Source organism: Rhinatrema bivittatum, chromosome 4 (genome assembly GCF_901001135.1).
Source record: "Rhinatrema bivittatum chromosome 4, aRhiBiv1.1, whole genome shotgun sequence".
NCBI classification, from domain to species: Eukaryota; Metazoa; Chordata; class Amphibia; order Gymnophiona; family Rhinatrematidae; genus Rhinatrema; species Rhinatrema bivittatum.
This window is the reverse complement of record NC_042618.1, coordinates 164296697-164323495: the sequence shown is the minus strand read 5'-3', so window position 1 is coordinate 164323495 and position 26799 is coordinate 164296697. Positions and strand designations below refer to the sequence as shown.

Genomic DNA, 26799 nt, shown 5'->3' with positions numbered 1-26799 from the left:
ATTCGCTCGCGCGCACACGCACTTCTCGCCCCCATGCTCTCATACATTCGCTCGCGTGCACACGCGCTTCTCGCCCCCATGCTCTCATACATTCGCTCGCGCGCACACGCGCTTCTCGCTCCCATGCTCTCATACATTTGCTCGCGCGCACACACTCGCTTCTCGCTCCCATGCTCTCATACATTCTCTCGCACGCACACACTCACTTCTCGCTCCCATGCTCTCTCTCATACACACACACACACACAGGCTTCTCACTCCCATGCTCTCTCTCATATATATACATATACAGGCTTCTCACTCCCATGCTCTCTCATACATACAAACGCACACAGGTTTCTCACTCCCATGCTCTCTCATGCATAGACACATACATACACACACACACACACACACACACACACTTCTCACTCCTATGTTCTTTCTGATACATACACACAGGCTTCTCACACCCATACTCTCTCTGATACATTCACACACAGGCTTCTCACTCCTAGGTTCTCTCTGATACATACACACACAGGCTTCTCACACCCATACGCTTTCTCTCTGATACATACACACACAGGCTTCTCACACCCATACTCTCTCTGATACATACACACACAGGCTTCTCACACCCATACTCTCTCTGATACATACACACACAGGCTTCTCACATCCATGCTCTTTCTCATACATTGACACCCACACACCCAGACTTCTCATTCCCACGCTGTCTGATACATACACATCCAGGCTTCTCACACCCATGCTCTTTCTCATTCATAAACACACGCTTTTAGGGCCTCTCCCTCTCTTCCGGGCCTCCATGCTGCAATGCCCCTTCTCGGGCCATGCGGGATGAGTTCCGTGCCGGCCCTGCAATAGGCCTCTCTTCTCGGGCCGTGCAGGATGAGCTCCGTGAAGGCCCTGTAACTGGGCCTCTCTTCTCAGGCTCCAGGCAACTCTGATTGGGATTGAGTGGGTCTGAGCGCCAAGTGGGTGGGCTGTGGCCCACCTAGGCCTACTTGTGGCTACGCTACTGCTCATGCCTATATCTTCATTAAGTGCCATACACTAACCCCAGTCTTAATATTTAGACTTCTGGAATTCATATACAGACAATTTAGAGTACGTATTTTATTTTAATTCACAAACTGCTTATTAGCAGTTGATGCAGGTAATTTGGACTCTTTCATAGTTGCTGGCTTTTTATTTAATTGAACCTCTGCTACTCCTGTCTTTCCCATAATCTCTCTGTATTGGGGATATTCTAATTTCCCTATTATGCCAGAATCCTAGAAGATTCGTCACTTCCGAGCAACTGTCAGCTTTCTCCCATGATCTAGTTTAAAAGCTGCTCTCTCTTCTTTTTATATGTTATCACCAGCAGCCAAGTTACACCCTGGATACTATGGAGCCCATCCTATTAGAATAGGTTCCTCTTTCTCCAGTTCCTAACAAATCTAAAGCCCTCTTTCCTGCATCATCCTCTTATCCACACATCGAGACTCTGGAGTTCAGCCTGCCTCTAGCACATGAGAATGTAACCCTGGATTTCAATTTCTTCCCTAAAATCATAAATTTAGTCTCCAGAACCTCCCTCCTGCACCTTTCTATGATGTTGATACCCACATGCATCTCCCCAGCACTCTCTAAAATCATATCTAGGTGCCACTTCATGTCCGTTACCTTTGCATCAGGTAGACAAGTGACCCCTTGCCCACTAACCACCCAGCAATCTGCATTCCTAATGAATAAAACTACAACCACAACAGCAGTCCTAAAACTTCCCTCCTGGGCACGTACCCCTGGAGACACATTCTTAGTGCACGAGGGTAAGACATCACTGGAGAGCAGGTCCTAACTATAAGATCACTTCCTGCCACAACAAGATGGTCTCCTTCCTGGTGACCTTGCTCTTTCAAAGCAGCACAGGGGCTACCAGACAGGATTGCTCCACTATGTCCCTGAAGGTCTCTATATACCTCTCTGTCCGTCTCAGCTCCTCCAGAGATTGCACTCATTCTCTTTGCACCAGGTACACATATACGACACCTCATCAACAGGTAGATAATAATACATGTGTCAGTGCAAAATCGGGTTAGCCTCCATCTGGCTGCTGGACCTCTGTTTGCATCTTAATGTTAATGTTATTTAAAGCTGTTTAAGGAGTGGGTATGCTTAATTAAATTAAGGTGTGTTTTTTTTATTTTATATTTTTGTTTTCCAAAGACCCATAATTAAATCTTTTTGGTAGTTGGTCCAATGCTATGGAACACCTTGCCAATGGATTCTAAGGGAGAATCTGACCTGGCAACTTTTACAAAAAAACGTGAAAACTTGCATATTCAAGCAGGCTTTTTCTTTGGCCTCATGAAATGCCCTCAGGAATTTAGTGTATGCATTCCTGTGGATGGTTTAGCAATATTTTTAATGTATTGTGTCTTTTTGTATAGTCCTGATTTTCACATTGTTTGTATGTTAAAACAATGTAAATTTGATATTGGCATGATATGTTAATGATGGTAGACTAGAAATGTTTTAAATAAATTAAAAAATGTTAAATAGAATGAGTCAATTACTAAAAAAATCTAGGTTGATTTACATGTTGATGTAAAACCCTAATTAACTCTTGGTGTGAGAACATGCTATGCCTAATTGGGGTAATTGTCTATATATCAAAAACTGATTGGGGTAGGGCAAGAATCAAATGCCACTTAATGCTCATCCAGGAACCAGCTCTACATCTTCTCAGAGCAAAGCTCACAGAATTAATTCAAACTTGCAAATGTCTTTCCTAGCACACAAGAAGGCCAATGCAAAAAATCAGGGTGGAAAATGGGTGCTCATTTTTTAGCGCCTGCTTTCCTAAGGCGTGCCCAGCCACCTCTCCTGGTCCCGAGATTGAATATTTAAATGAGGGGTCGCACTGCCAAGGAGGTGCTAGGGACAAAGGTGTGTCCTGAGCGGCTTCTTGCCCAGGAGAGGTGGCTGTCAGCGGGTCAGGAAAATGGATGTTCAGTTTTACGAGCGTCCCTTTTCCTAACCTGTGCACAGCCACGGGTTAGGAAAATGGACGCTCGTTAATTGAGCATCCCTTTTCCTAACCTGACTGCCGGCACACTTTTTTTTTTTAACCTTTTGGTTTCTCAGACTTAATATCGCCACAATACTAAGTCGGAGGATGTACAGAAAAGCTTTTCTGTCCACTTTTTTGGGCTGCTCAGAAATTAACGTCTGCTCTGTGCAGGCGTTAATTTCTGAGCGTAAAAATGTGCGGGTCAGGCACACGTTTTTTGTTTTGTTTTTTGATCTGGGGAGAATAGCTAATAGCCTCATTGACATGCATTTGCATGTGATAAGCACTATTAGTTTTGCGGGGGGTTGGACATGTGTTTTGGATGCGCTAATCTCCTTAGAGCATAAGGGGTTGTGAATGTGCGTCCAAAATGCGCATCCAACCATGGGTTAAAACAGTGTGCTCGGTTGAGCGCACTGTATTGCATTGGCCCCAAAGAATGTACTCACACAGATCCTTTAATCCAAACAAGAAACCTAGCCACATAACACCCAATCCATTAATCCAAAGAAAGAACCTACTCACATAAGAACATAAGAAATTGCCATGCTGGGACAGACCAAGGATCCATCAAGCCCAGCATCCTGTTTCCAACAGAGGCCAAAAACCAGGCCACAAGAACCTGGCAATTACCCCACACAGCCTTATCCAATCGTTCCAAACAAGGGACCAACTCACATAGAGCCCCATGCACCAATCCGAACAAGGAACCTCCCCACACTAGTTTGTGCACACATTTTCCAGTCAGTGCACTTTGCTAACTCCCAATTCAGGGGCAGGATGAGGTAGCTGCCTCAAGTAGTAAAGTTTTGGAGCAGCAGCAAGTTTCCCCCCCCCCCCCCCCAAAACCCCCATGTGGCAGCTGCCCCACTGCCTTTTGGACCTGCATCCAAACAGCTGTTAGATTGAAAGTCAGCGGAGTTCCTACACCCCACAAGCAGGACGACATATGCCACTTAAAAATGTGCTGGCGAGTTGCCACACCCTGCAAGCAAGAAGAGAACTCATCCAGTGGCACTCAATAACAAGTTGCTGAAGAAGTGCACACTATGGGCCCGATGGCGACCTACCAGTGGGGTTCCTGCACCCAGCTGGCCAGGAGAAGACAACCCAGTGGTGGGTGAGTCAAATGGGAGGTAAGGGAAGAAGACCGTGAGTGAGAGGGTGAGTGAATGAAAGGATCAGGGTGAGTGGGAAGGGGATGAGTGAGAGGGAAAGGAAGAAAAGGGTGTGAGTGAGTGGGAAAGGGGATGAGTCACTGAGAGGGAAGGGAAGGGGGTGTGAGGGGGAAGGATGGGATGCGAGCAGGGAAAGAAGGGGGTATGTGTGAGGGGAAGGAAGGAGATGTGAGAGGAAAGAGAAGAGGAAAGGAAGGTTAGTGAGAAGGAAAGGGGAGTGTGAATGAGAGGAGAGGGAAGGAAAGGGAGGGAGGGGGCATGAGTGAGGTGGAAGAGGGAGTCAGGAAAAAAACAGTGAAAAGGGTGCATATATGTATGAGCATGTGTGTGTGCAAATGCACGTGTGTGTGTGTTTATGAGAGAATATTTCAAAATAACTGACAGCTGCCGAATGGAATAACTTCTAATAACTAAAACTAATAAGGATAAAAAATTTTAAATCAAACTTTATGAATTTCCCAGAATCCAATAAAATGTTTCATAATAGCAGATACATCAAATAACACCCAATAATTAAATTAATAAATCAAATTTCCTCCTAGCCATTCCTAGGAACTTCTGATACCTCATTCTGAGATTGTCATGGATTAGCAAGAGGGAGGAGGTGCATGCAAACTTCCTTCTTATAGTACAGTTTACTATTGTGGTTGATGTTTTATATTTCTTGACTTTGTTTTATGTTTCTGATTTTGCATTGTTGCACTACATACAGAGTCTGGTTTGTGGTGGTTTCCAGTTCAGTTTTTGTTTACACATTTCTATTTATACATTATTGCTCTTTATTCTGTATTTGGTGAGGGTCTGTTTGTGTTCTATATATGTGACTGAGATGAGGTATTTTGCAAGAGTATAGTTTCTGTATAGGGATCTATAGCAATCTGACGTGTTCTGTTTTACTAATAGGAGGTGTATTAGTGTTTTAGGGCCTGGTGAAACATTTGCAGTGTTGCCTTTTCATTGGTAAGGTTGTTATTTTGTTGAAGTGCTGGCAATTGGTATAGGAGGTTTATTATATTGTATGACATTTTCCACTTTATTCACCATTCTCTTCCTAATAATTCCTAACTTTGTTTGCTTTTTTGACTGCTGCAGCACACTGAGCTGACATTTTCAATGTATTATCCACTATGATGCCTAGATCTTTTTCCTGGGTGGTAGCTCCTATTATGAAGCTTAACATGGTATAACTACAGCATGGATTAATTTTCCCACATTAAATTTTATCTGCAATCTGGATGTCCAATCTTCCAGTCTTGCAAGATCCTGCAAGTTCTCACATTCTGCTTGGATTTAACTACTCTGAATAATTTTGTATCATCTTGAAAATTTGATTACCTCACTCATCGTATTCCTTTCCAGATCATTTATAAATATATTGAAAAGCACTGGTCCAAGTTCAAATCCCTGAGGCACTCCACTGTTTACCCTTTTCCACTGAGAAAATTGACCATTTAATCCTACTCTCTGTTTCCTGTCTTTCAACCAGTTTGTAATCCATGAAAGGACACTGCCTCTTATCCCATGACTTTTTAGTTTCCTTAGAAGCCTCTCATGAGGGACTTTGTCAAATATCTTCTGAAAATCCAAATACACTACATCTACCAGTTCGCCTTTATCCACATGTTTATTAACCCCTTCAAAAAAATGAAGCAGATTTGTGATGCAAGACTTGCCTTGGGTAAATCCATGCTGACTGTGTTCCATTAAACCATGTCTTTCTATATGCTCAGTGATTTTGATCTTTAAAATAGTTTCCACTATCTTTCCCAACATTGATATCAGACTCACTGGTCTATAGTTTCCTGGATCGCCCCTGGAACCCTTTTTAAATATTGGGGTTACATCGGTCACCTTCCAGTCTTCAGGTACAATGGATGATTTTAATGATAGGTTACAAATTTTAACCTTATTAACCACTTCCCCCTCCTTTCCCCTTAATATGAAATTTTAAAATAAATGCAGAATTTGTAATTGTGAGTTGGGAGTGCAGGCACAAGGCTATAAGGTTTGTCTAGGGTGCCTAATACCCTTGCACCGGTCTTGAAAGAGTGCACCAAACACAGACCATCCCCACCATTTACCCATCTCCCACATCCCTAGGGGGGGGGAAGATGCTGGGAAAAGGTGGGAGGCAGGTGGGAGGCAGGTGATAGGGAGTTGCCAGCTCCCTAGAAATATTATCATTGACACTCTATCTGCCACTCCTCTGGGAACTCTAACCTCTGCCTTCTCCTTTCACCAGCCTTCCAAATCACTGAAAGGGCCAGACTCCAAGGGTGAACCCCCACCGGCCCCCTCCATAATTTGACCTATGCTGCACCTTTGGTTGAGGGTGGAGTGCCATCTCATGCCTTGAGCAGCCCCTGCCCTGATGCATCATCATACCATTAGCTTATTACATCGGGAGTTAAAAATGTTTTAACCTGAGCGTTAAGAAACTATGGGGCTGATGCAATAAAGTGCGCCCAGCCTAGCACACGCGTTCACATGCGGTTGGACGCACGTTTTGGATGCGCTAGATTACAACCGTCGCAATAACGAGCGCCCAAACAAATGTGTAGCTGATAGCGCCCGTCACATATAAATTCCATGTAGATGAGGCTATTAGTTATTACCTCCCGATGCAGGAAGTCTCTAGGCACCCAATGCACACTTTTTAACGCAGTAAATTTAACTGCAGCCCCTGAGGCAGAGTAAAGTTAATTCGTGAGTCAAGAGCTCATGAGACACAAAAAAAAAAAAAAATGGACTTCTGTGTGTCCTCCTACTTAGTATTGTTGTGACATTTAATTTTACAGCTTTAACTGTATATTGGCTTGATTTAAAAAAAAACAACTTGCGGCTGCACAATTTAGATGCCCATAGCAAGGGGTGCCTTAACCCTGGAAGTCTTCAGCAACCTCAGGGAAATAACAAAGAAATTGGCCTGAGGACGTGGGATGACATCAGATGCAGATATTGAGCACCTGGTGCAATTGTGAGCACAATTCTCCCCTGGCATGCCATTTTTTACATAGCTCCTCATTTAAATACTGCATCGAGCTCCCAGGCGGATGTGGCTGCGTGTACGTTAGAAAAATGGTCGCTCAATACGAGTGCCCATTTTCAGCGTGCGTCTTGTTGCATTGGCCCCTGTGCGCGCAGTTTTAACCCACTCCTTTTTTTTTTATATTGGGCCTCGCATGTGGACAGAAACAGCACAGGACAGAGCGAGCCAGCACTTCCAGTTCAATGAAGGACAGCGACACCTCGGCAGATTCACAAAAATAAATCTGTCTATTCACGTTCCCAAAAAGGGCAACCTTTCAGTTCTAGAATGCAGTCCCGCTCCCACCTGTGGCATAAAGGGCCACCCAGTGACAGATGGGGGCCAGCGTGCAGAAAGAAGGGGCTCGGAAGCCGATGCCCGAAGGGAAGATTGATTCACACTGTACAGATACAGCACATGTGAGAAGGCACAAACTGCGAGGCAAAGGAAGCACTGCTCTCCAGCTTCAGCGGGGAGGAAGTGCTTATTCTGAGTGTGAAATTACTGAATATTTCACTCATTTCAGGCAGACATTGCTGCAACAAGACGTTTCAAAAGAAAACTGAGCAAGCGTTTAGAGTAAAAGATGACTGAGGGTTTCATATTGTGAGGATCAGTGCTGACCTAGAGATTTTAAACCAATCGTCAGGTTTTGAATAAGGAGATTTATTTATTTATTTATTTATTTAGTGTTTTTATTATACCGGCATTCATGACGGGTATCACATCGTGCCGGTTTACAATAAACAGGGTGTGAGCTATACAGAGAACTAAAACTTATAACACGTGCATGGTTGGAAAATTGCAGTTACATTAAAACAGGGAAGTGCAAAACTGGGAGTTGAGGGGAGAGAAGAAGAAGGAGATTAACTGAAAGCAAATTAATTACAATGATATATATATATATATATATATATATATATTTATTTTTTTTTAACTGCTAGAGATGCAGAGTGATGTTCATCAGATGGGTTTTCTATAGAGATATATCTAGAAACAGCTGAAAAAAGAAGTTGATGGATATCTGATCATCCATCAACCTAAGGGCCGGATTTTAAGAATTAGGCGCAGGCATAGATTTGTGCGCGCAACCCAGCACGCACAAATCTATGCCCGATTTTATAACATGCGCGCGCATTTTATAAAATCCAGGGTCGGCGCGCGCAAGGATGTGCAACTTGTGCACCTTGCGCGCGCCAAGCCGCGCAACCTTCCTCCACTCCCTCCGCCCCCCCCCACCTTCCCCTCCCTAACCCCCCCTTACCTTTAACTTAGAAGTTGCGCCTGCCGGCCAACGGCCGGCCCACAATCCCGAGCACAGTGGCAAATGGCCGCTGTGCCTGGAGGCTCCTGCCCTGCCCCCGGACCACCCCACCCCCTTTTTCAAGCCCCGGGACATACGCGCGTCCCGGGGCTTGCGCGCGTCGCCGGGCCTATGCAAAATAGGCTTGGCACGCGCAGGAGGGGTTTTAAAGGGTTACACACGTATATTACGCGCGTAACCCTTTTAAAATCCGCCCCTAAGCGTGTTAGCAGCTCTGTGACTCTGCAGGCATATGATAGAGCAGGGTGCCGGTGTCAGCCTGGGCGCAGGCTGCATTTTGCACTTCTTCTGCACTCGAGATACCTTCTTTCTTTTCTCCCTTCTCCCAGACATAATGTTCCCAGCTCTCAGGCACTGAATATACTTTTCTGCTTCACCAATTTCAATGAGCTCAAATAATTCAGTGGAAGAGCAGTAACATGAACTATTTTTAACATTTCATTTTCCTGCTTGTTCATGTCCATGTCTGCTCCTTCTGTCAGTTTGACATCACTGATCAAAATAAAATGAAAGCCAAATGCAACCCACAAATAATTCTATCAAAAAAAAAACAAACAGTAGTTGGGAAGAATAGTTTGAAAATCAATAGCCAAAGACTCTACAATTTATGTGTGAAGGTATAAAAGTGTGGTGCTATTTTTGCATGATGAATTAAGTGTTTTTAAATAAAATTATTTGAGAATAACTATGGACTGGTATATATGATTGGTATATAATTATGTGTGAAGTGCCAAAGTAATATAGCACACAAAATACTTCAGTATATGACACTAATTTAAAATTTGATCTATATACATAAGTCTTGTGTGTCACTTCTATCACAATGTCATGGCTGTGTTTGGCCACCAAGTGGCACCTGTAACAGTGGAAAGTGCACTGAGCAAAGACAATCCATCCCCAAATCCCTGTCTGTCAGGCTCACACACATATAGGCACAAATGCAAACACACACACATACATGCAAATAGACCCACACACATAGGCTCCCACACATACATGTATAGAAGGTCACACACACAAACAGAGGCACAGATATAGAAAGTGTGTTGGAGAAGAGTATAGCGATAGGAGTATTCTACCGTCCACCTGGCCAAAATGATGGGACAGATGATGAAATGCTAAGAGAAATTAGAGAAGCTAACCAAATTGATAGTGCAGTAATAATTGGAGATTTCAATTACCCCAATATTGACTAGGTAAACGTAACATCAGGACATGCTAGAGAGAGAAAGTTCCTGGATGGAATAAATGACAGCTTTATGGAACAATTGGTTCAGGAACTGACAAGAGGGGGAGCAATTTTAGATCTAATTCTTAGTAGAGAGCAGGATTTGGTGAGAGAGGTAATGGTGGTGGGGCCTCTTGGCAGAAGTGATCATAACGTGATCAGATTTGACTTAATGACTGGGAGAGGGACAATAAGTAAATCATGCTTCTAGCATTAAACTTTCAAAAGGGAAACTTTTGATAAAATGAGAAAAATAGAAAAAACTGAAAGGAGCAGCTACAAAGGTTAAGAGTGTACAACAGGCATAGGCATTGTTAAAAAATACCATCCTAGAAGCACAGTCCAGATGTATTCCATGCATTAAGAAAGGTGGAAGGAAGGCCAAAAGTGAGGTGAAAGAGGTTATTTTAGCTAAAAGATCTTCCTTCAAAAACTGGAAGAAGAATCCATCTGAAGAAAATAAGAAAAAGCATAAGCATTGGCAAAGTTAAATGTAAGTCCACATATCAAGAAAGAGAGTCAAAAAGTGAATGCAAACAGAAGCAATCCAATCAACAAAATAGCACTAAACGTAAAGTTATTTATAATTCATATTTAATTGAAACCATACTGTAACAGAGAAACAGATGTTGCAAATAATAGGCTGCAAAAAGGACCTTCATAACTCCCATACGTGCAGGTTAGTTTCAGCACGAAATACCCGGGTCATAATTAATCATTGGTCCATCATTTTAACATGTATAAAATGTCCCTTCGTTCAATTTTTCAGATATTTTTTTATGCAAATTAAAAAAGCCACTTCCCATAATGATTAGAAGTACCAGCATCAGCAAAACGTGCTCCCAATACACCCAACATTGCATCAGGGGTGCTCAAGGCGGTATCCGTATCTTTCTGTAACTCCCAGAAAAAAAAATCTAAAAAATTGAACAAAGGGACAATTTATACATGTTAAAATGACAGACCAATGATTAATTATGACCTGGGCTGAAAGTAACCTGTACGTACAGGTATTATGATGGTCCTTTTTGCAGCCTATTATTTACAACATCTGTTTCTCTTTTAAAGTATGGTTTCTATTAAATATGAATCATAAATAAGTTTAAATTTAAGTTGACTGCTTTTTTGATGATTGGACAGTTAAATGTAAAACATTAAGTCAGGCTAAAAGAGAATTTGAAAAAAAGATGGCTACAGAGAAAAGAAGTTGGCTGTAGAGGCAAAAACTCATAATAAAAACCTTTTAAAATATATCTGAAGCAGGAAACCTGTGAGGAATTTGGTTGGACTGTTAGACGATCAAGGGGTTAAAGGGGCACTTAAGGAAGATAAGGCCATCACAGAAAGACTAAATTAATTTTTTGCTTCAGTGTTTACTGAGGAGGATGTTGGGGAAATACCTGTTCTGGAGACTATTTTCAAAGGTGACTATTCAGATAAACTGACCCAAATCATGGTAAACCTGGAAGATGTATTAGGCCAGACCGACAAACTGAAGAGTAACAAATCACCTGGACTGGATGGGATACATCCCAGGGTTCTGAAAGAACTAAAAAATGAAATTTCATACCTATTACAAGTAATTTGTAACCTATCATTAAAATCATCTGTTGTACCTGAAGACTGGAAAGTGGCCAATATAATCCTGATATATAAAAAGGGCTTCAAAGGTGATCCAGGAAACTATAGATCAGTGAGCCTGACTTCAGTACCCATTAAAAATCATGGAAACTGTTATAAAAAATAAAATCACTGAACAAATAGATAGACATGATCAATTGGGACACAGCCAGCATGGATTTACCCTAGGAAAGTTTTGCCTCACAAATCTACATTTTATTGAAGGAGTGAATAAGCAAGTGGATAAAGGTGAACTGGTAGATGTGGTGTATTTGGATTTTCAGAAGGTGTTTGACAAATTCCCTCATGAGTCTTCTAAGAAAACTAAAAAGTCATGGGATAGGAAGAAATGTCCTTTTGTGGCTTGCAAACTGGTTAATAGGAAACAGAGAGTAGGTCTGTTTTCACAGTGGAAAAATGTAAACAGTGGAGTGCCACAGGGTTCTCTACTTGGACCAGTGCTTTTTAACATATTTATAAATGTTCTGGAAAGAGGTACAAGTGAGGTGATCAAATTTACAGATAACACAAAATTATTCAGAGTGGTTAAATCACAAGGGGATTGTAATAAATTGCAGGAAAACCTTGTGAGATTGGAAGACTGTGCTTCCAAATAGCAGATAAAATTTAATGTAGACAAGTGCAAGGTGATGCATATAGGGAAAAATAACCCTTGCTATAGTTACACGAATTAGGTTCCATATTAAGAACTACCACCCAGGAAAGAGATCTAGGCATCATAGTGGATAATATATTGAAATCATCAGCTCAGTGTGTTCTGGCAGTCAAAAAAGCAAACAGAATCTTAGGAATTATTAGGAAGGGAATGGTGAATAAAATGGAAAGTGTCATAATGCCTCTGTATGCCCCTGGTCAGACCGCACCTTGAATACTGTGTGCAGTTCTGGTCACCGCATGCCACATCTCAAAAATGTTATAGTTGCAATGGAGAAAATACAGAGAAGAATGACCAAAATGATAAAGGGCATGGGAACAGCTCCCCTATGAGGAAAGGCTAAATAAGTTAGGAATATTTCGCTTAGAGAAGAGAAAGCTGAGTGGGGATATGTTAGAGGTCTACAAAATCATGAAAGGACTTAAATGGGTAAATGTGAATTGGTTATTTACTCTTTCAGATAACAGAAAGACTAGGGGGCACTCCATGAAGTTAGCAAGTAGCACATTTTAAACAAATCAGAGAAAATTATTTTTCCCTCAATGCACAATTAAGCTCTGGAATTTGTTGCCAGATGATGTGGTTAAGGTTGGGTTTAAAAAAAGGTTTGGATAAGTTCCTGGAGGAGAAGTCTATAAACTGCTATTAATCAATAAAGAATAGCCACTGTATGTTACCAGCATTAGTACTTTGGGATCTATTTAATGTTTGGGTACTTGTCAGGATCCTGTGGCCTGGTTTGGCCTCTGTTGGAAACAGGATACTGGGCTTGATGGACCCTTGGTCTGACCCAGTGTGGCATATCTTATGTTCTTATACAGGCTCCTCTAAATGCACACATACACAGGCAAACACACACAAGCTGTTGTAGACCAGACTACCTGAGCAACGCCAGCCTCTTTTCATCAGTATATTAATACATTAATTGAGAATTCAATGATTGGGGAATTTTAAACTCTTTTTGGATACACTTTGGGATCACTGCCAATTTGCCCCCTCCCAAAAAAAAAAAAGCTTCAAATAGAAATGAAGCACCAGCATTCAGAATTTAAAAGCTTCCCCTGAACCCTCTCCGTTCTTCTTTTCCCCTCTGGATACTAACCATGCAGAATACATCTGAAGGAAAGACAGACAGAAACCTGACAGAGACAGACAATCAGGGAGGCAGGCAGACAGCAAGATATCTCTTCTTCACCTTCTTTCATGAGGGAGTGGGGGAAAGGCAGATCTACCCCAAGTATGAATTGAAACTTTTCTACAGTAGCTCTCTAAGCTCACCAGAAGTTTTGCATAGTGACCTGAAACGACAACGAAGGCGTGGGAGCAGGGTTTTCTAGCTTTGGCACAAGGAGCTCAGGGAACAGAGATGGGGGGAGAGGGGAACTAAAATGTTCTACTTCTGGCACAGAGTGCTCAGGAGGCAGAGCCAGAGAGGAGTGGGGGGAGAGTCTGGATAAGTCTTCTAGCTCAGGTGCATTCACACCTGGGCATGCACTCACCTCCCAATAAGAAGAATGATCCCGTCAGAACCAGCAGCTGAAAGCTCTGAGCCAAGGAGCTGATGAGGCCACAGATCCAGCCAAAAACCAGGAGGATGAGGCTGAGGGGCAGGACAACCACAAACACCCGATGCATGCCTATAAAGGAGACAACCAGAAAGAATTTGACTGGGAAGGCTGAGCAAGAGATAAAGGAGACAGAGAGAGAGAGGCAGGAGAGAGAAGGAGGAAGAGAGACCAGCTGAAGAGGACAGCACTGATCAGGAGAGGAAGAGGATGGTGTCCACCTGAGAAATGACACAGTCTTGACACATCCAGTCCTGATAAGTTTATGCATGGACAGCAGAGCACCATTTTGTTTTTTGGGGGGTGGGTGCATCAAGACAATCAAGCTCTGTCACCTCTCTGTCTTCCCCTCCCCAACCCTATTTTTCTCCCTCACCCTTCTCATTTTATCTTCCTTTACCAACCTCCTTCCCTTCCCACACAAATCAACGGCAGGAGAGGAAGAGCAGCGGTGCCTCAGGCCCACTTCCTGCTCCTCCTATGTAACCCTGGCCCAACTGTTGCTTTGAAGGGCGCCACTGTACAGAGTCCTGTGCGCTACAAAAGGAGCAATCGGGCCCAGGACTGCAGAGGTGGAGGACGTGGGCCGAGGCACCGCTGCTTTCCTCCTCCTGCCACCAAATAGCCGCTGCCTGTCTGACCCGGCCCCGCTACTCCCCCCACTACTCCCCCGCTACTCCCCCCACTCCCCCCCAGCTACTCCCCCCACTCCCACCTGCAGTAATTCTGCAGGTGGGAGTGGGGGGAGTAGCTGAGTGGTTCGAGCATAAGAACCAGCGTAGACCAGGGTTCAAATCCAGTTGATGCTTCTTGTGAGCTTGGGCAAGCCACTTCGCTCTCCATGGCCTCGGGATCAAAACTTAGATGGCAAGCCCTCTGGGAAGGAGGAAATACAGTACCTGAATGTGATCTGCTTTGAAGTGTCATGAAAGGTGGAATATAAATAAAAAAAATGATTGTTAAAAACGTGGTCATGCCATGGCCTACCCCATTCCAACGCCTATGAGTTTATTCACGTAGTCAGATACACTTTATTTTCTAAATTATTCTACAAGCTCATACAACGCAATTGAAAATGGGCAATCAAGTGTTTAAAAGGTGGAATGTAAATTTTAAAAAAAAGTAAGTGCAAATAAATAAATAGTCTAGCTGGAGAAAGGGACACAGAGTCTGATGCTAGGAATGACTCACAGATTAAGTGGTTCAGCGATGGTGGAACCTCAGAGCTGTCAGTCCCAAAGGGGTCTATCAGGGGCACACAGCCATTCCTCCCTGAAAAAAAGGAGGCAGAGAGGGTAAAACAAGGCAACTCTCACCTACCACCAATCCTGTCTTATATCTTGAGGGCTGGACAGAGGAGAAATGATGCATTTGTTCATTTTCAGGCTCTTTTCTTCTGCGCAGTGATTCCTAACCTTTTTGTGTCGTGGCTCGTCGGCGCAGGGTTCATTTCATCGTGGCACACCACCACCTCCACAATCATCAGCTTCTCTTCCCTGTCAGCCCCCACCTCTGGCATTATCACCTTCTCTTCCTTCCACCCCCCTAGCAACATCATCACCTTATCCTCCCTTTCTTCTTCCCTTCTTCCCACCACCCTGGCATCATCATCACCTTCTTTTCCTTTCCCCTGACATCATGACTTTCTCTTCCCTTCTCTCTCCCCCCACACCCTGGCAACATCATCGTCCCTCTCCCTCAACCCTTCTGGCATCATCACCACTTTCTCTTCCCTTTCTCCTGACATCACCATGTTTCCTTCACCCACTGGCATTATCACCGCTTATTCTTCCCTCTCCCTTCAGCCCCTGGCAACATCCTCACCACCTCTCTCCGCCCCCCCCCCCTCCCCAGGCATCATTATCACATTCCCTCTCCCCCCAAACCCTCTCCCTCCATCCCCTGGCATCATCACCATCTTCTCCCTCCACCCACCTGACATCATCACCACTTTCTCTTCTCTTCCCTCTCCACCCTTCTGGCATCGTCATCACCACCTTCTCTCCCCTCTCCTCTGGCATCATCCCCTTCTTCCCTTCTCTCTCCCTCCACCCCTGGCATCGTTACCTTCTCCCTCCACCCCCTGAAATCATCCCCACTTTCTCATCCCTTTCCTCCAGCACCATCATTATCTTAATCGTCTCTCTCTCCCCTGGCATTATCATGTTCTTCCCTTCCCTCTCCTTCTATTCCTCTGGTATATCATCACCTTCCTTGTCCAACCCCCCAGGCCCTCTAGCCTTTGTCAGCACCATCTTCCCTCTTTCCCACCCCCCTGCCATCACTACCTTCCTTTCCCTCACCTCTCTGGCACCACCTTCCCTTCCCTCTCTCCCACACCCTATGGCACATTCATCTTTCCCTCCCTTCACACCCCCTTGGCACATTTAGCTATTTTCTGATGCATAATGATACAGACAGCCAATGAAGGTCCACCAGCAGCAGAGTTGCATCCTCACATTTATGAAAGCCATTTATCAACCTTGCATCATTATTCTGAATAACATGAAAAGCATGCAAAATGTTATTTAGGTAATTCCAGATAACACTGTTAGAATAATCACGTTAGAACAACACCAGTGCCTGAACAAAAGTGGTCAAGTCATACCTACATATTCATGGGCATGATCTGCCATCACCAATTATGGGATTATGTTACTGTCAGAGGGCAGAAGGCTGCATCTGTATGGGAAAGCATTTCTGCTACACACACAGCACTCTGCTGTAGTCAGAAAAGATGGGCCCAGAATTTGAGCTTTAGGTGAAACTATCCTATATACATTGCAGAACCACCAAACCCTGGCACAAAACAATGCTGCAACAAGATGACAATCTACCAGCTTGACAATTAATAATGGTCACCTTGGTCAATCAATAACATGTGTCCAAATCAACGTACTTCACTCAAATAAAACTATAATTAACTCTACTTGATGTATTTAACAATACTTTTGAAAAATTGTATTTTATTTGAAAAAATTGTATTTTTCCAAATCGGAGCAGCCTCGGAGGGAACTTTCCTTTCGCTCCCCCCCCCCCCCCCCCCACCTTCCCCTCCCTTCCTCTTTCTAACCCATCCCCAGCCCTACCTAATTCCCCCCCACCTTTGTTCTCTAAGTTACACCTGCTGAGGCAGGCGTAACTTGCGCGCACCGGCCGGCTGCTGGCGCGCGAACCTCCGGCACGGCTGCTGTGCCGGAGAACTCAGGACCGTCCCCGGACCGCCCCTGGATCGGCACCATGCCCATGCCCCCTCCCCGCCCCTTTTTCAAAGCCCCAGGACATACAGATTTTTACATGAAAAAGAGTATTTGAAGTACAGTCTTCTGAGATAAAATATCACAATATGTATATTTACATGCACTGCTGAGGTGCCAACCAGAAAAACAGGAAAATTAGTTTCTTACCTGATAATTTTCGTTCTTGTAGTACCACGGATCAGTCCAGACTGCTACGTTTTGCCCCCCCCCCCCCCCCCCCAACTCTAGCAGATAGAGACAGAGATGTTTTAAAAACAAAGCTCCGCCTTATATAGGAGAGTGCCACCTACAGTCCGCCAGTAGTTCGTAATGACAAAGCAAGATGGCTCCCATAAGATACCATAACTATATACACTAACACCTGAACAAGAAAAAGTTACCAAAACGGGTCACCGAACCCCAGTAAGATCTGAACCTATAGAACCACGCAGGTCAAAAAAAAGATTTCAAAAAATCTGCAGAAAAGAATGGGAAAGTGAGCGGACTCTCTCCCCATTTGATCCACTCTGACAGGGCGGGCGTCTGGACTGATCCGTGGTACTACAGGAACGAAAATTATCAGGTAAGAAACTAATTTTCCTTTCCCTGTACGTACCCGGATCAGTCCAGACTGCTGGGATGTACCAGAGCTATACCTGTCCGGGGTGGAATCCAGAGAGGCACGCTTGAAGCACACCTTCTCCGAATCCGTCCGAATTAGTAGCCTGCACATCCAACCGATAATGACCCGTGAAAGTATGCAGTGATTTCCACATCGCCGCCCGACAGATCTCTTGTGGAGACATGAAATGAGCCTCCGCCCAAGACTCTGCTTGGGACCGAGTAGAATGAGCCCAGAGGCCCACCGGAAGAACCCGGCCCTTTAGCAAGTAAGCGGAGCTGATAGCTTCCTTCATCCAACGAGCAATAGTAGTTTTTGAAGCCATGTGACCCCACCGGGGACCATTCCAGAGTACAAAAAGATGGTCCGACATGCGAAAATCATTGGTGACTTCCAAGTAGCGTAGAAGAGCTCTACGAACATCCAGCTTCCTCAAATCATGGGACAGAGGATCCAGATCCCCAAAGGCTGGAAGCTCCACTGATTGATTGACATGAAAAGAAGATACCACCTTCGGGAGAAAGGAAGGAACCATCGGATGGAAACACCAGAATCAGAAATCTGCAAGAAAGGTTCCCTGCAAGAAAGAGCCGCTCAAAAGCCATGCCGCAAGACAGAAGCGATCAGCTTCTTCCAAACAAACGGGTCCTTGATGAAGCAAATCCGGAATCCCTGGAAACCGAATGGGACCCGCCGACGCAAGGTTGAGGAGGTCTGCAAACCAAGGACATCTCGGCCATTCCGGTGCCACCAAAATCACCCGCGCTGCGTGTCGCTCTATCCGACAGGGCACTCTGCCAATTAATGGCCAGGGTGGAAACACGTACAGAAGAACGTCTATGGGCCAGGGTAGAGCTAGAGCATCTACCCCTTCCACTCCCGGCTCTTGACAGCGTGAGAACAACCAGGGTGGAAACACGTACAGAAGAATGTCTATGGGCCAGGGTAGAGCTAGAGCATCTACCCCTTCCACTCCCGGCTCTCGACGGCGTGAGAACAACCTTTCTCCCGAAGGTTCTCTTTGGCATTCTGAAACATCGCTATGAGATCCATGCTGGGTGTACCCCATGCAAGGCATATGCGGTGAAACGCGTCCTCTGACAATTCCCATTCTCTGGGATGGAGGTGGTGTCGACTGAGGAAATCCACTTGTATGTTGTCCACTCCGGCAATATGAGATGCTGCGATGCAGAGCAGGAGATGTTCTGCCCAGCTGAACAACTAAGCCACTTCCTCTGCCACAGGATGACTCTGAGTCCCTCCTTGCCGGTTGATGTATGCCACCATGGTCGCATTGTCCGATAACACCCGGACTGCTCTCCCCTGTAGGAGAGGGGCAAAGGCTTGTAATGCTAACCGTACAGTAGAGATGTGAATCGTGTCCTCGATCGTCTTAACGATCGATTTCGGCTGGGAGGGGGAGGGAATCGTATTGTTGCCGTTTGGGTGTGTAAACTATCGTGAAAAATCGTTAAAATCATGAGCCGGCACACTAAACCCCCCTAAAACCCACCCCGACCCTTTAAATTAAATCCCCCACCCTCCCGAACCCCCCCCAAATGCTTTAAATTACCTGGGGATCTGGCAGTGGTCCAGAACGGCGGCGGTCCGGAACGGCCCCCTCAATAGAATCGTGTTGTCTTCAGCCGGCGCCATTTTTCAAAATGGCCGCCGCAAAATGGCGGCGGCCATAGACAAAAACGATTCGACGGAGGAGGTCATTCCGGATCCCCGCTGGACTTTTGGCAAGTCTTGTGGGGGTCAGGAGGCCCCCCCAAGCTGGCCAAAAGTTTCCTGGGAGTCCAGCGGGGTTCCGGGAGCGATTTCTCGCCGCGAATCGTTTTCGTACGGAAAATGGCGCCGGCAGGAGATCGAGTGCAGGAGGTCATTCAGCGGCGGTCCGGAACCCCCGCTGAACGACCTCCTGCAGTCGATCTCCTGCCGGCGCCATTTTCCGTACGAAAACGATTCGCGGCGAGAAATCGCTCCCGGAACCCCGCTGGACTCCCAGGAAACTTTTGGCCAGCTTGGGGGGGCCTCCTGACCCCCACAAGACTTGCCAAAAGTCCAGCGGGGGTCCGGAACAACCTCCTCCGTCGAATCGTTTTTGTCTATGGCCGCCGCCATTTTGCGGCGGCCATTTTGAAAAATGGGGCCGGCTGAAGACAACACGATTCTATTGAGGGGGCCGTTCCGGACCGCCGCCGTTCTGGACCACCGCCGGATCCCCAGGTAATTTAAAGCATTGGGGGGGGGGTTCGGGAGGGTGGGGGATTTAATTTAAAGGGTCGGGGGTGGGTTTTAGGGGGTTTTAGTGTGCCGGTTTTCCTGCCCTCCCCCTTCCCCCGATTTACGAATTTTTAACGATAAATCGGGGGAATTGGTATTGTATTGTGGCCCTAACGATTTTTTGACGATTTAAAATATATCGGACGATATTTTAAATCGTCAAAAAACGATTCACATCCCTACCGTACAGCCCGGGTCTCCAACCGATTGATCGACCACAGGGACTCCTCGTGGGACCAGAGGCCCTGTACAGACTTCCTCTGGCACACCGCTCCCCAGCCGGAGAGACTGGCATCCGTGGTGACCACTGTCCATTCGGGAATCTCCAGGGGAACTCCCCTGGAGAGATTGTCCATCACTAGCCATCACGCTAGGCTGTTTCTCGCCACTTGAGTAAGTGGCAATGGAAGAAAAAATTGTTCGGATACTGGGTTCTAACGGGACAGTAACGCATACTGCAAGGGCTGCATATGAGCAAATGCCCATGGCACCAGCTCTAAAGTTGACGCCATGGACTCAAGAACCTGTAGGTATTCTTGAACCCTGGGAGAAGTCTGGAGTAGCAGACTTCGCACTTGTGCTTGTAATTTGAGGATGCGATCCATAGTGAGAAACACTTGGCCCCTCTGGGTATCAAAGAGAGCTCCCAAATACTCCAGGGACTGAGATGGAACAAGTTTGCTCTTGGATAGATTGATCACCCAACCCAGTGACTGAAGAAACTGCAGAACTCTGTGAATGGCATCTGTGGCTAAAGCTTCTGACTTTGTGCGAATCAGCCAGTCGTCCAAGTAGGGATGCACTAGGAGACCTTTCTTCCGGAGGTGAGCTGCTACTACCACCAATACTTTGGTGAAAGTCCATGGCGCAGTCGCCAGGCCAAAGGGAAGAGCTCGAAACTGAAAATGCTGTCCCAGGATACAGAACCACAGAAACCTCTGGTGATCCTGACGAATCCCTATGTGGAAGTAAGCCTCCGTGAGATCTAGTGAAGCTAGGAACTCTCCCTGCCTTACCGAGGTAATGACCGACTAGAGAGTTTCCATGCGGAATCGAGGGATCTTTAGACACTTGTTGACCTCCTTGAGGTCTATGTTGGGACGGAATGATCCTTCCTTCTTCGGTACGACAAAGTATATTGAATACCGACCCATGCCTTGCTGTTCTGGAGGAACGGGAACTATGGCCCTTAATTGTAGCAGCCGCTGCAATGTGTCCCGAACTGCCGCTCGTTTGGCGGCATACCCGCAGGGAAAGATGAGAAACTGATCTCGGGGCAAAATCTAAAGTGTAGCCTTGTTTTATCACGGACAGGACCCACTGATCCGTGGTTACCTTGGTCCACTCCTCGAAGAATAGGGTCAGCCTGCCCCCTACTTCTGGAAGTGAGGAGTGGACCAGCAGTCTTTCATTGGGAGGATTTCGCACCTGAGGAAGGGAGAGCTGCCCCCGGTCTGCCAAATCTTCGGCCCCGAAAGGACTGGGTATAGGTCTGTGGCTTCGCCGGAGCCGAACAAAAGGACGAAGCGGGCAGTTTAGAAGGGCAATACCTCCGATTACCTCTAAATCTGGCTCGAGAAGAGAAGGAACTGCGTGACCGAGGTCTGTCTTCTGGCAGGCGATGCACCTTATTCTCTCCCAGCGACTGAATCATGTCATCCAAGATTTTACCAAAAAGTAACTTACCCTTAAAGGGCAAGGACCCCAGTTGGGCCTTAGAAGACACATCCGCCGACCAATTGCGCAACCACAAGAGCCAGCGAGCCGCAACCGCCGACACCATGGACCTGGCGGACGTCCTGAGGAGGTCATGAAGGTCATCGGCACAATAAGCCACTGAGGATTCCGAACAGTTCGCCTGAGCCGCCTCCTTGGCCGAGAAATCTTCATTGGCTTGTAATTGCTGCACCCAGCAGAGCCCGGCTCGCATAGCAAAATTACTACAAATAGCCGCCCAGACTCCCATGGCCGAGACCTCGAAAATCCTTTTGAGCTGCACCTCTAACTTCCTATCCTGCAGATCCTTGAGCGCCGTTGTTCCTGTGACAGGAATCGTAGTTTTCTTAGTGACAGCCGACAATGCAGAGTCCACTTTTGGTACTCGCAGAAGCTCCAAGGCGTCCTCTGGCAGAGGATAGAGCTTATCCATGGTTTTACTAACTTTTAGACCGAGCTCTGGGGTATCCCATTCCCTAAACAATAAGTCTGACGCAGAAAAATGAAAGGGAAAAGCAATAGCAGGACCTCTCGGGCCCAACAAGACAGGGTCCATCTTCCCGAGCTTGGATTCCTCGGGAGGGCGGTCAATGCCTAGCTCAGAGAGGATAGGAGGAATAAGAGGTGCCAACTCGTCTCTACGAAAGAGGCGAACTACCTTGGGATCATCACCCTCAGCCGCCTGAGAACCCCTGTCCGCCAGTGGTAGATCTGGCTCCAGGTCATCCGCATCCTGCGGGATCTGGGGATGATCATTCGGATCTTCAGGATCTGAATTCAGTTCCGAGGAGTCTGTATTCCCCTGCAGAACCCCAGTGCGGAGAGGACGCTTAGGCTGAATAGGCTCCGTCCCCTTATTTACTGTAGCGCGTTTAGCCGCCCGGGGCTGGGTTCCCTCACTAGGACTCAAGACCTGGCTTTTCAAACAAGCTTACCCAGACTCAAACCAAACCTAGCCAGATATTCTATTACATACAGCCCCGCATACCATCCTTTAGCATATTCCCTTTCCTACCTGTCCCCCCATCATACGGTGCTCACTTTGTTCCCTCAGAATAACACAGAATTTCTGCCGATGTTTAATTTAATTCTTTCCCCACAGCCTTTATAATACATAGTGTGTAAATTGACTACTGTACCCCCCATTGTATGGTGCTTACCTTGCTCCCCCAAATTATGACAGTTTTGTAAAATGATTATTATTGTACATATCTCATGATAATCTTGTACATACTCCATGGTTTCACTTTGATCACTTGTTAAGGTTACTTACCATCTGTACCTTGTAATGGTACTGTTTCTATCTGTTTCTCCACTGTCTCTCTTGAATTCCCAGCTGCCGCCTCCTTTTTCGTCAGCCTGCACCACCTTCCCCCCTCCTTGTTCATTGTATTTTCTAATCTTTCAAAGTTACTTGTAAACCGGCGTGATGTTTCCCACGAATGTCAGTATAAAAAAGTTTATAAATAAATAAATAAATAAATAAAGTTTCTGGAGCTGGCGCGGCAACAAAGAACAGGCCCAGCATTGCTGTCGGCACCCCGGGGGCCGGTGGCAGAACAGACCCAGTGTTGCTGGGATTTTGGACACATTAAGGGTTCAGAGGGGTGCTTTACATAATGAATGTAATCAAATTTCATTGTGTCTTTTATTATGTGTGGCGGGCGTTGGAGCATCTGCTCGCCGCGTATGTTGTATTGTTGTTATATGTTTAATAAATAGTTTGAATAAAAAATAATTCCTGACATTGTTCTTGCAAACCACCCTGGCATTTCATATAATAACTCCTAATCCTATGCTTCCTTTCCATCAGAAAAGGTGTGTTTCTTGTGCATTTTTAAATCAGGTATTTACAAGTCTGTATTACAGATAGTTTTGAAATTCTTCATGCTGTTCTGGAGGCAGAAATCAGTAGTTGCCTCCCACTCACCCACCCCCAGAGATGGAAGGAATCTCAACCATCATGCAATGGACAACACTTAATAGCCAGCCTTGGGTGCACATGTTGCTGGCTCTGGTCAAGGACTGGTGCTCCAATTGATTGGCTAGGCAGGTGGTGGGGAGTTAAAAATTGGGAAATAGGGCAGATACTCCCAGATGTCAGTCGGGCCTGGGTGCACTGTGGAGGCAGCAGGCTCAAGCCTGGGAGACAGAGAAAGAGGAAGGAAAGACTGCTGCTGTTACGCTGGTTGGAGGACCTTACTAGCAAACCTGCAGCACTGGTTGGAAGAGGCACCCCCTCTAGATGACAAAGGGTTCCTGGCCTCTCGGGGAAGACTATCTGGACAGGTGTGGGGACAGCAAAGAGCACACAAGGTGCTAGGGGTGAGTAACCCTGGGTAGTTGGTGGCCTCATTCACCAGAGACCAATAGAGGCAGAGCAAATAAGCCCCAATCCTGTTCTCCCTCCCCCATCAAGAAAAACTTGCCATCAGTCCTCCTAGAAAGAACCTGACAAACTCTCACAGCGATTAAATGTCACTGCCTGACGACAACTGATCATCTATCACTTGTACTTTTTTGGCAATGTTATCTTTTGCTCATCCTGTTCAGATCAGAGGAACAGAATGTCAGTCCTGAAAGTCCAGCGAGAAATATATTGTTAGATTATTAAAAAGGGGTCATCTTATATTGTTTGTGTTAATCTTTATTTTCGTGCATTTAAGTGTACTAACACGGCAGCCATACAATTTTATGCAGACAGAAAGAGAATACACAATTAAGAAAAACAGGCTAGAAATGGGTGACTACATAAAATAAAATAAGAATGTGTAATGTTATTGCAAGCACGGACCAATCTGATGCGGCAAGCATGAGGACTGCAATTCTTCCTAACAGGGCTGCTGCCTGCACTTCAGGGAAATTTTCAGGGCAGCTGCTGAAAGAATTTTAAAACCACCGACTTAACAGTACGATTGTGTTGCATATTACCGTTTGTCTTGGGTTCTGGTTAAACATTGCAGTACAGAGGTCTGATCAAAGATCATCAAAGAGTGACTGCCAAATCTCTCTCATTGCAACTGAGCCTGACGGGCAGAATTCCCGCCCCTCATCCCAGCCAAGCTTTGAGCCTTCTACCCTTCTGCTTACACCTGCCCAAATGCCTTGAAGTCTACTCTGCACCATTCAAATCTTTCATTTTTGCATGAAGAGCGGCATTGTACCTCCCCAGGTTCTTGCTGACCCCCAGCCATGTCTCTCCTAAAATGCACCCCGATGTCCTCTCTCTGATTCTCAGTTGCCCACCCCAACTCTTTGATGTTCTTCTCTCCATAAGATTTCCCCTGTGCCCCTCCAGCCAATAGGCATCATATGCTGAGATCGAAAGGAACCGCAACAAAAGTAATCAATTCTTTTAAATAATGCTCCCAAGTAAGGTGTCAGAGGTCTTTGCCGAGGGTGCACTGTGCCCAGCCTCCCCACGTTAGGATCGCTGGACTCCGGGATCCTCTGACATTGCCTCTGGCTTTCTGACGCGCGGTGCAAGCGCAGACGGCAGCAACATTCAACCAAAGCGCTGAAGATAGCGCGCAGCGCTGCCAATAGGCTCAGACATCTTTCCTGGAAAACTCAGACAGGGGCTACACTCTAAAACAAAGGATGGGGGAGGGGTGGAGAGGATATAGGGAAAGAGTGATGCAGGTTGCCGGAGGCTGATGGGGAGCCGTGCGGTCCCTATACCCGTGCAACATATGCACCCCCCCCCCTCCCCGAAGTCCCTGTGTATGCAGGTCCACCCATCCCCTGCGATCTCTGAATGTGCAATCTTCCCCCAGCCCCTCCCCCCCAATATACAAGCACACCCGTCCCCGGCGGTCTCTGCGTGTGCACTCTTCCTCGCCCCTCTTATCCAGGCACACCCCGCTCACACTCAGAAAGACCCCTGGATCCCTAGATGCACGGAAGCCCAGACCGATGCATCCCCTACAATGCGACGCGGTTCTCCGTTATTAAATGGGGGGGGGGACACAGATTCACCTTCACAGATCCTCCAAAGGCCCGAGTGCGAGTTCAGGTCCCCTGGGGGCCCTCCGCTAGCGTTGCCGGAGCTCCCCTCCACCACCTCCAGGATGTACCAGTAATCCGTGCCGATCGCCGCCGCCAGGAAGGAGAAGCTGAGCACGCCGCAGAGCCTGGCGAGCAGGAAGACCAGCCTCACGTTGAGCCGGGGCAGCGGCAGCAGCATCCCCAGCCCCGCTGCCCCCGGCAGGCGCCGGGGCCGGGCTCTGCCAGCCTCCGGCCCCGATCTCATCTCCCGCGCTGGAGGCGGCTGGGTCCGGGCTCTCCCTTCTCCCGGGGGCTGGAGGCTGCACTCGGCGCCCGTGCTCTCCTCTCTTCCCGCCAACAGAACTCGGCTCCTGACGCTGCCCCCTCAGTGCACTGCGATCCCAAGTCCCTGGAGGTTAGGTACCCCCTCAGAGAGAGAAGCAAGCCTCAAACCTGGCAGTGAAAACAAAACAAAAAAATGCTAGAAGTTAGGTTTTTCACTCCATGTGGTAGGAGGTTCCGTTCCATTAATAGAGAAGCTGCCCTCCGTTTAGATACTGAAACCTGCCATAGACTGTTACCTCGAAATAAAGCCCTCCATCAAGCGCGGTATCAAACAGCCGTTCTCTGAAAGTCAGCAACGCTCTTCTCCCCTACCCCCTTCACAAACTTGTATACCATTCTGGTTCCTATGGGGAAAAACAGAGTGGTTCACAAAGTAAAAATATAGGTGCAATTATCTAAGCACAAACAATAGCAAAACACATCAGCAACAAACACACTAAAATATAATTACATTTATGAAGACTCAAATTGTCTTTAATTCCTGAGGCTAATGAAGATTGTATGTTAGTCATAACTTCAGACTGACCTCCTAAATTGGTTTCTATTAGTCCCAGTCTTTTATCCACCTCTGTTAGTTTGACAGACACAGCTGATGCAAAATTGACAAAGCTGTGAAACGAATTTTGAGACAGAAGTCTCAAGAGGAGTGACAATTCTCCAAATCTCTTTTAATGGTATCTCAGCTGGCTCACTAGAAGCAGCCAAATAACCAAATTGTCTCCTTCATAATAACACAGTAACAATGTATTGTTGTCAGAAAAATAGCAAATGGTCCATCCAGTCTGCCCAGCCAGCTTCCCCTGGCAGCAATTGCCGCTCCATGCAGGTTACCCCTCAGTGTCCACCAAGGGCAGTAACTGTCTGCTAAGGGTAGTAACTGCCACTCCATGCAGGGTACCTCCAGCCCTTATGTTAAGC

The 26799-nt window shown here is 46.3% G+C and overlaps 1 protein-coding gene across 2 annotated transcripts in view; it reads right to left on the bottom strand.

The window, feature by feature from the left end:
* The window catches only part of TMEM235 (transmembrane protein 235), a 40462-nt gene extending 14487 nt beyond the window's left edge, over window positions 1–25975 (bottom strand). The window contains exons 1-3 of one of the 2 annotated variants that reach the window (XM_029599134.1): window positions 25528–25975; window positions 14875–14955; window positions 13618–13755 (exon numbers count right to left, since the gene is read on the bottom strand). In XM_029599134.1, coding sequence (XP_029454994.1) covers window positions 13618–13755; window positions 14875–14955; window positions 25528–25801 — 493 coding nt within the window. In that variant the 5' untranslated portion in view covers window positions 25802–25975. Of the gene's footprint in view, window positions 1–13617; window positions 13756–14874; window positions 14956–25527 lie in introns of those variants that run through there. The other variant, XR_003856355.1, reaches the window with a different exon arrangement.
* Between the last annotated feature and the right edge of the window lie 824 nt (window positions 25976–26799).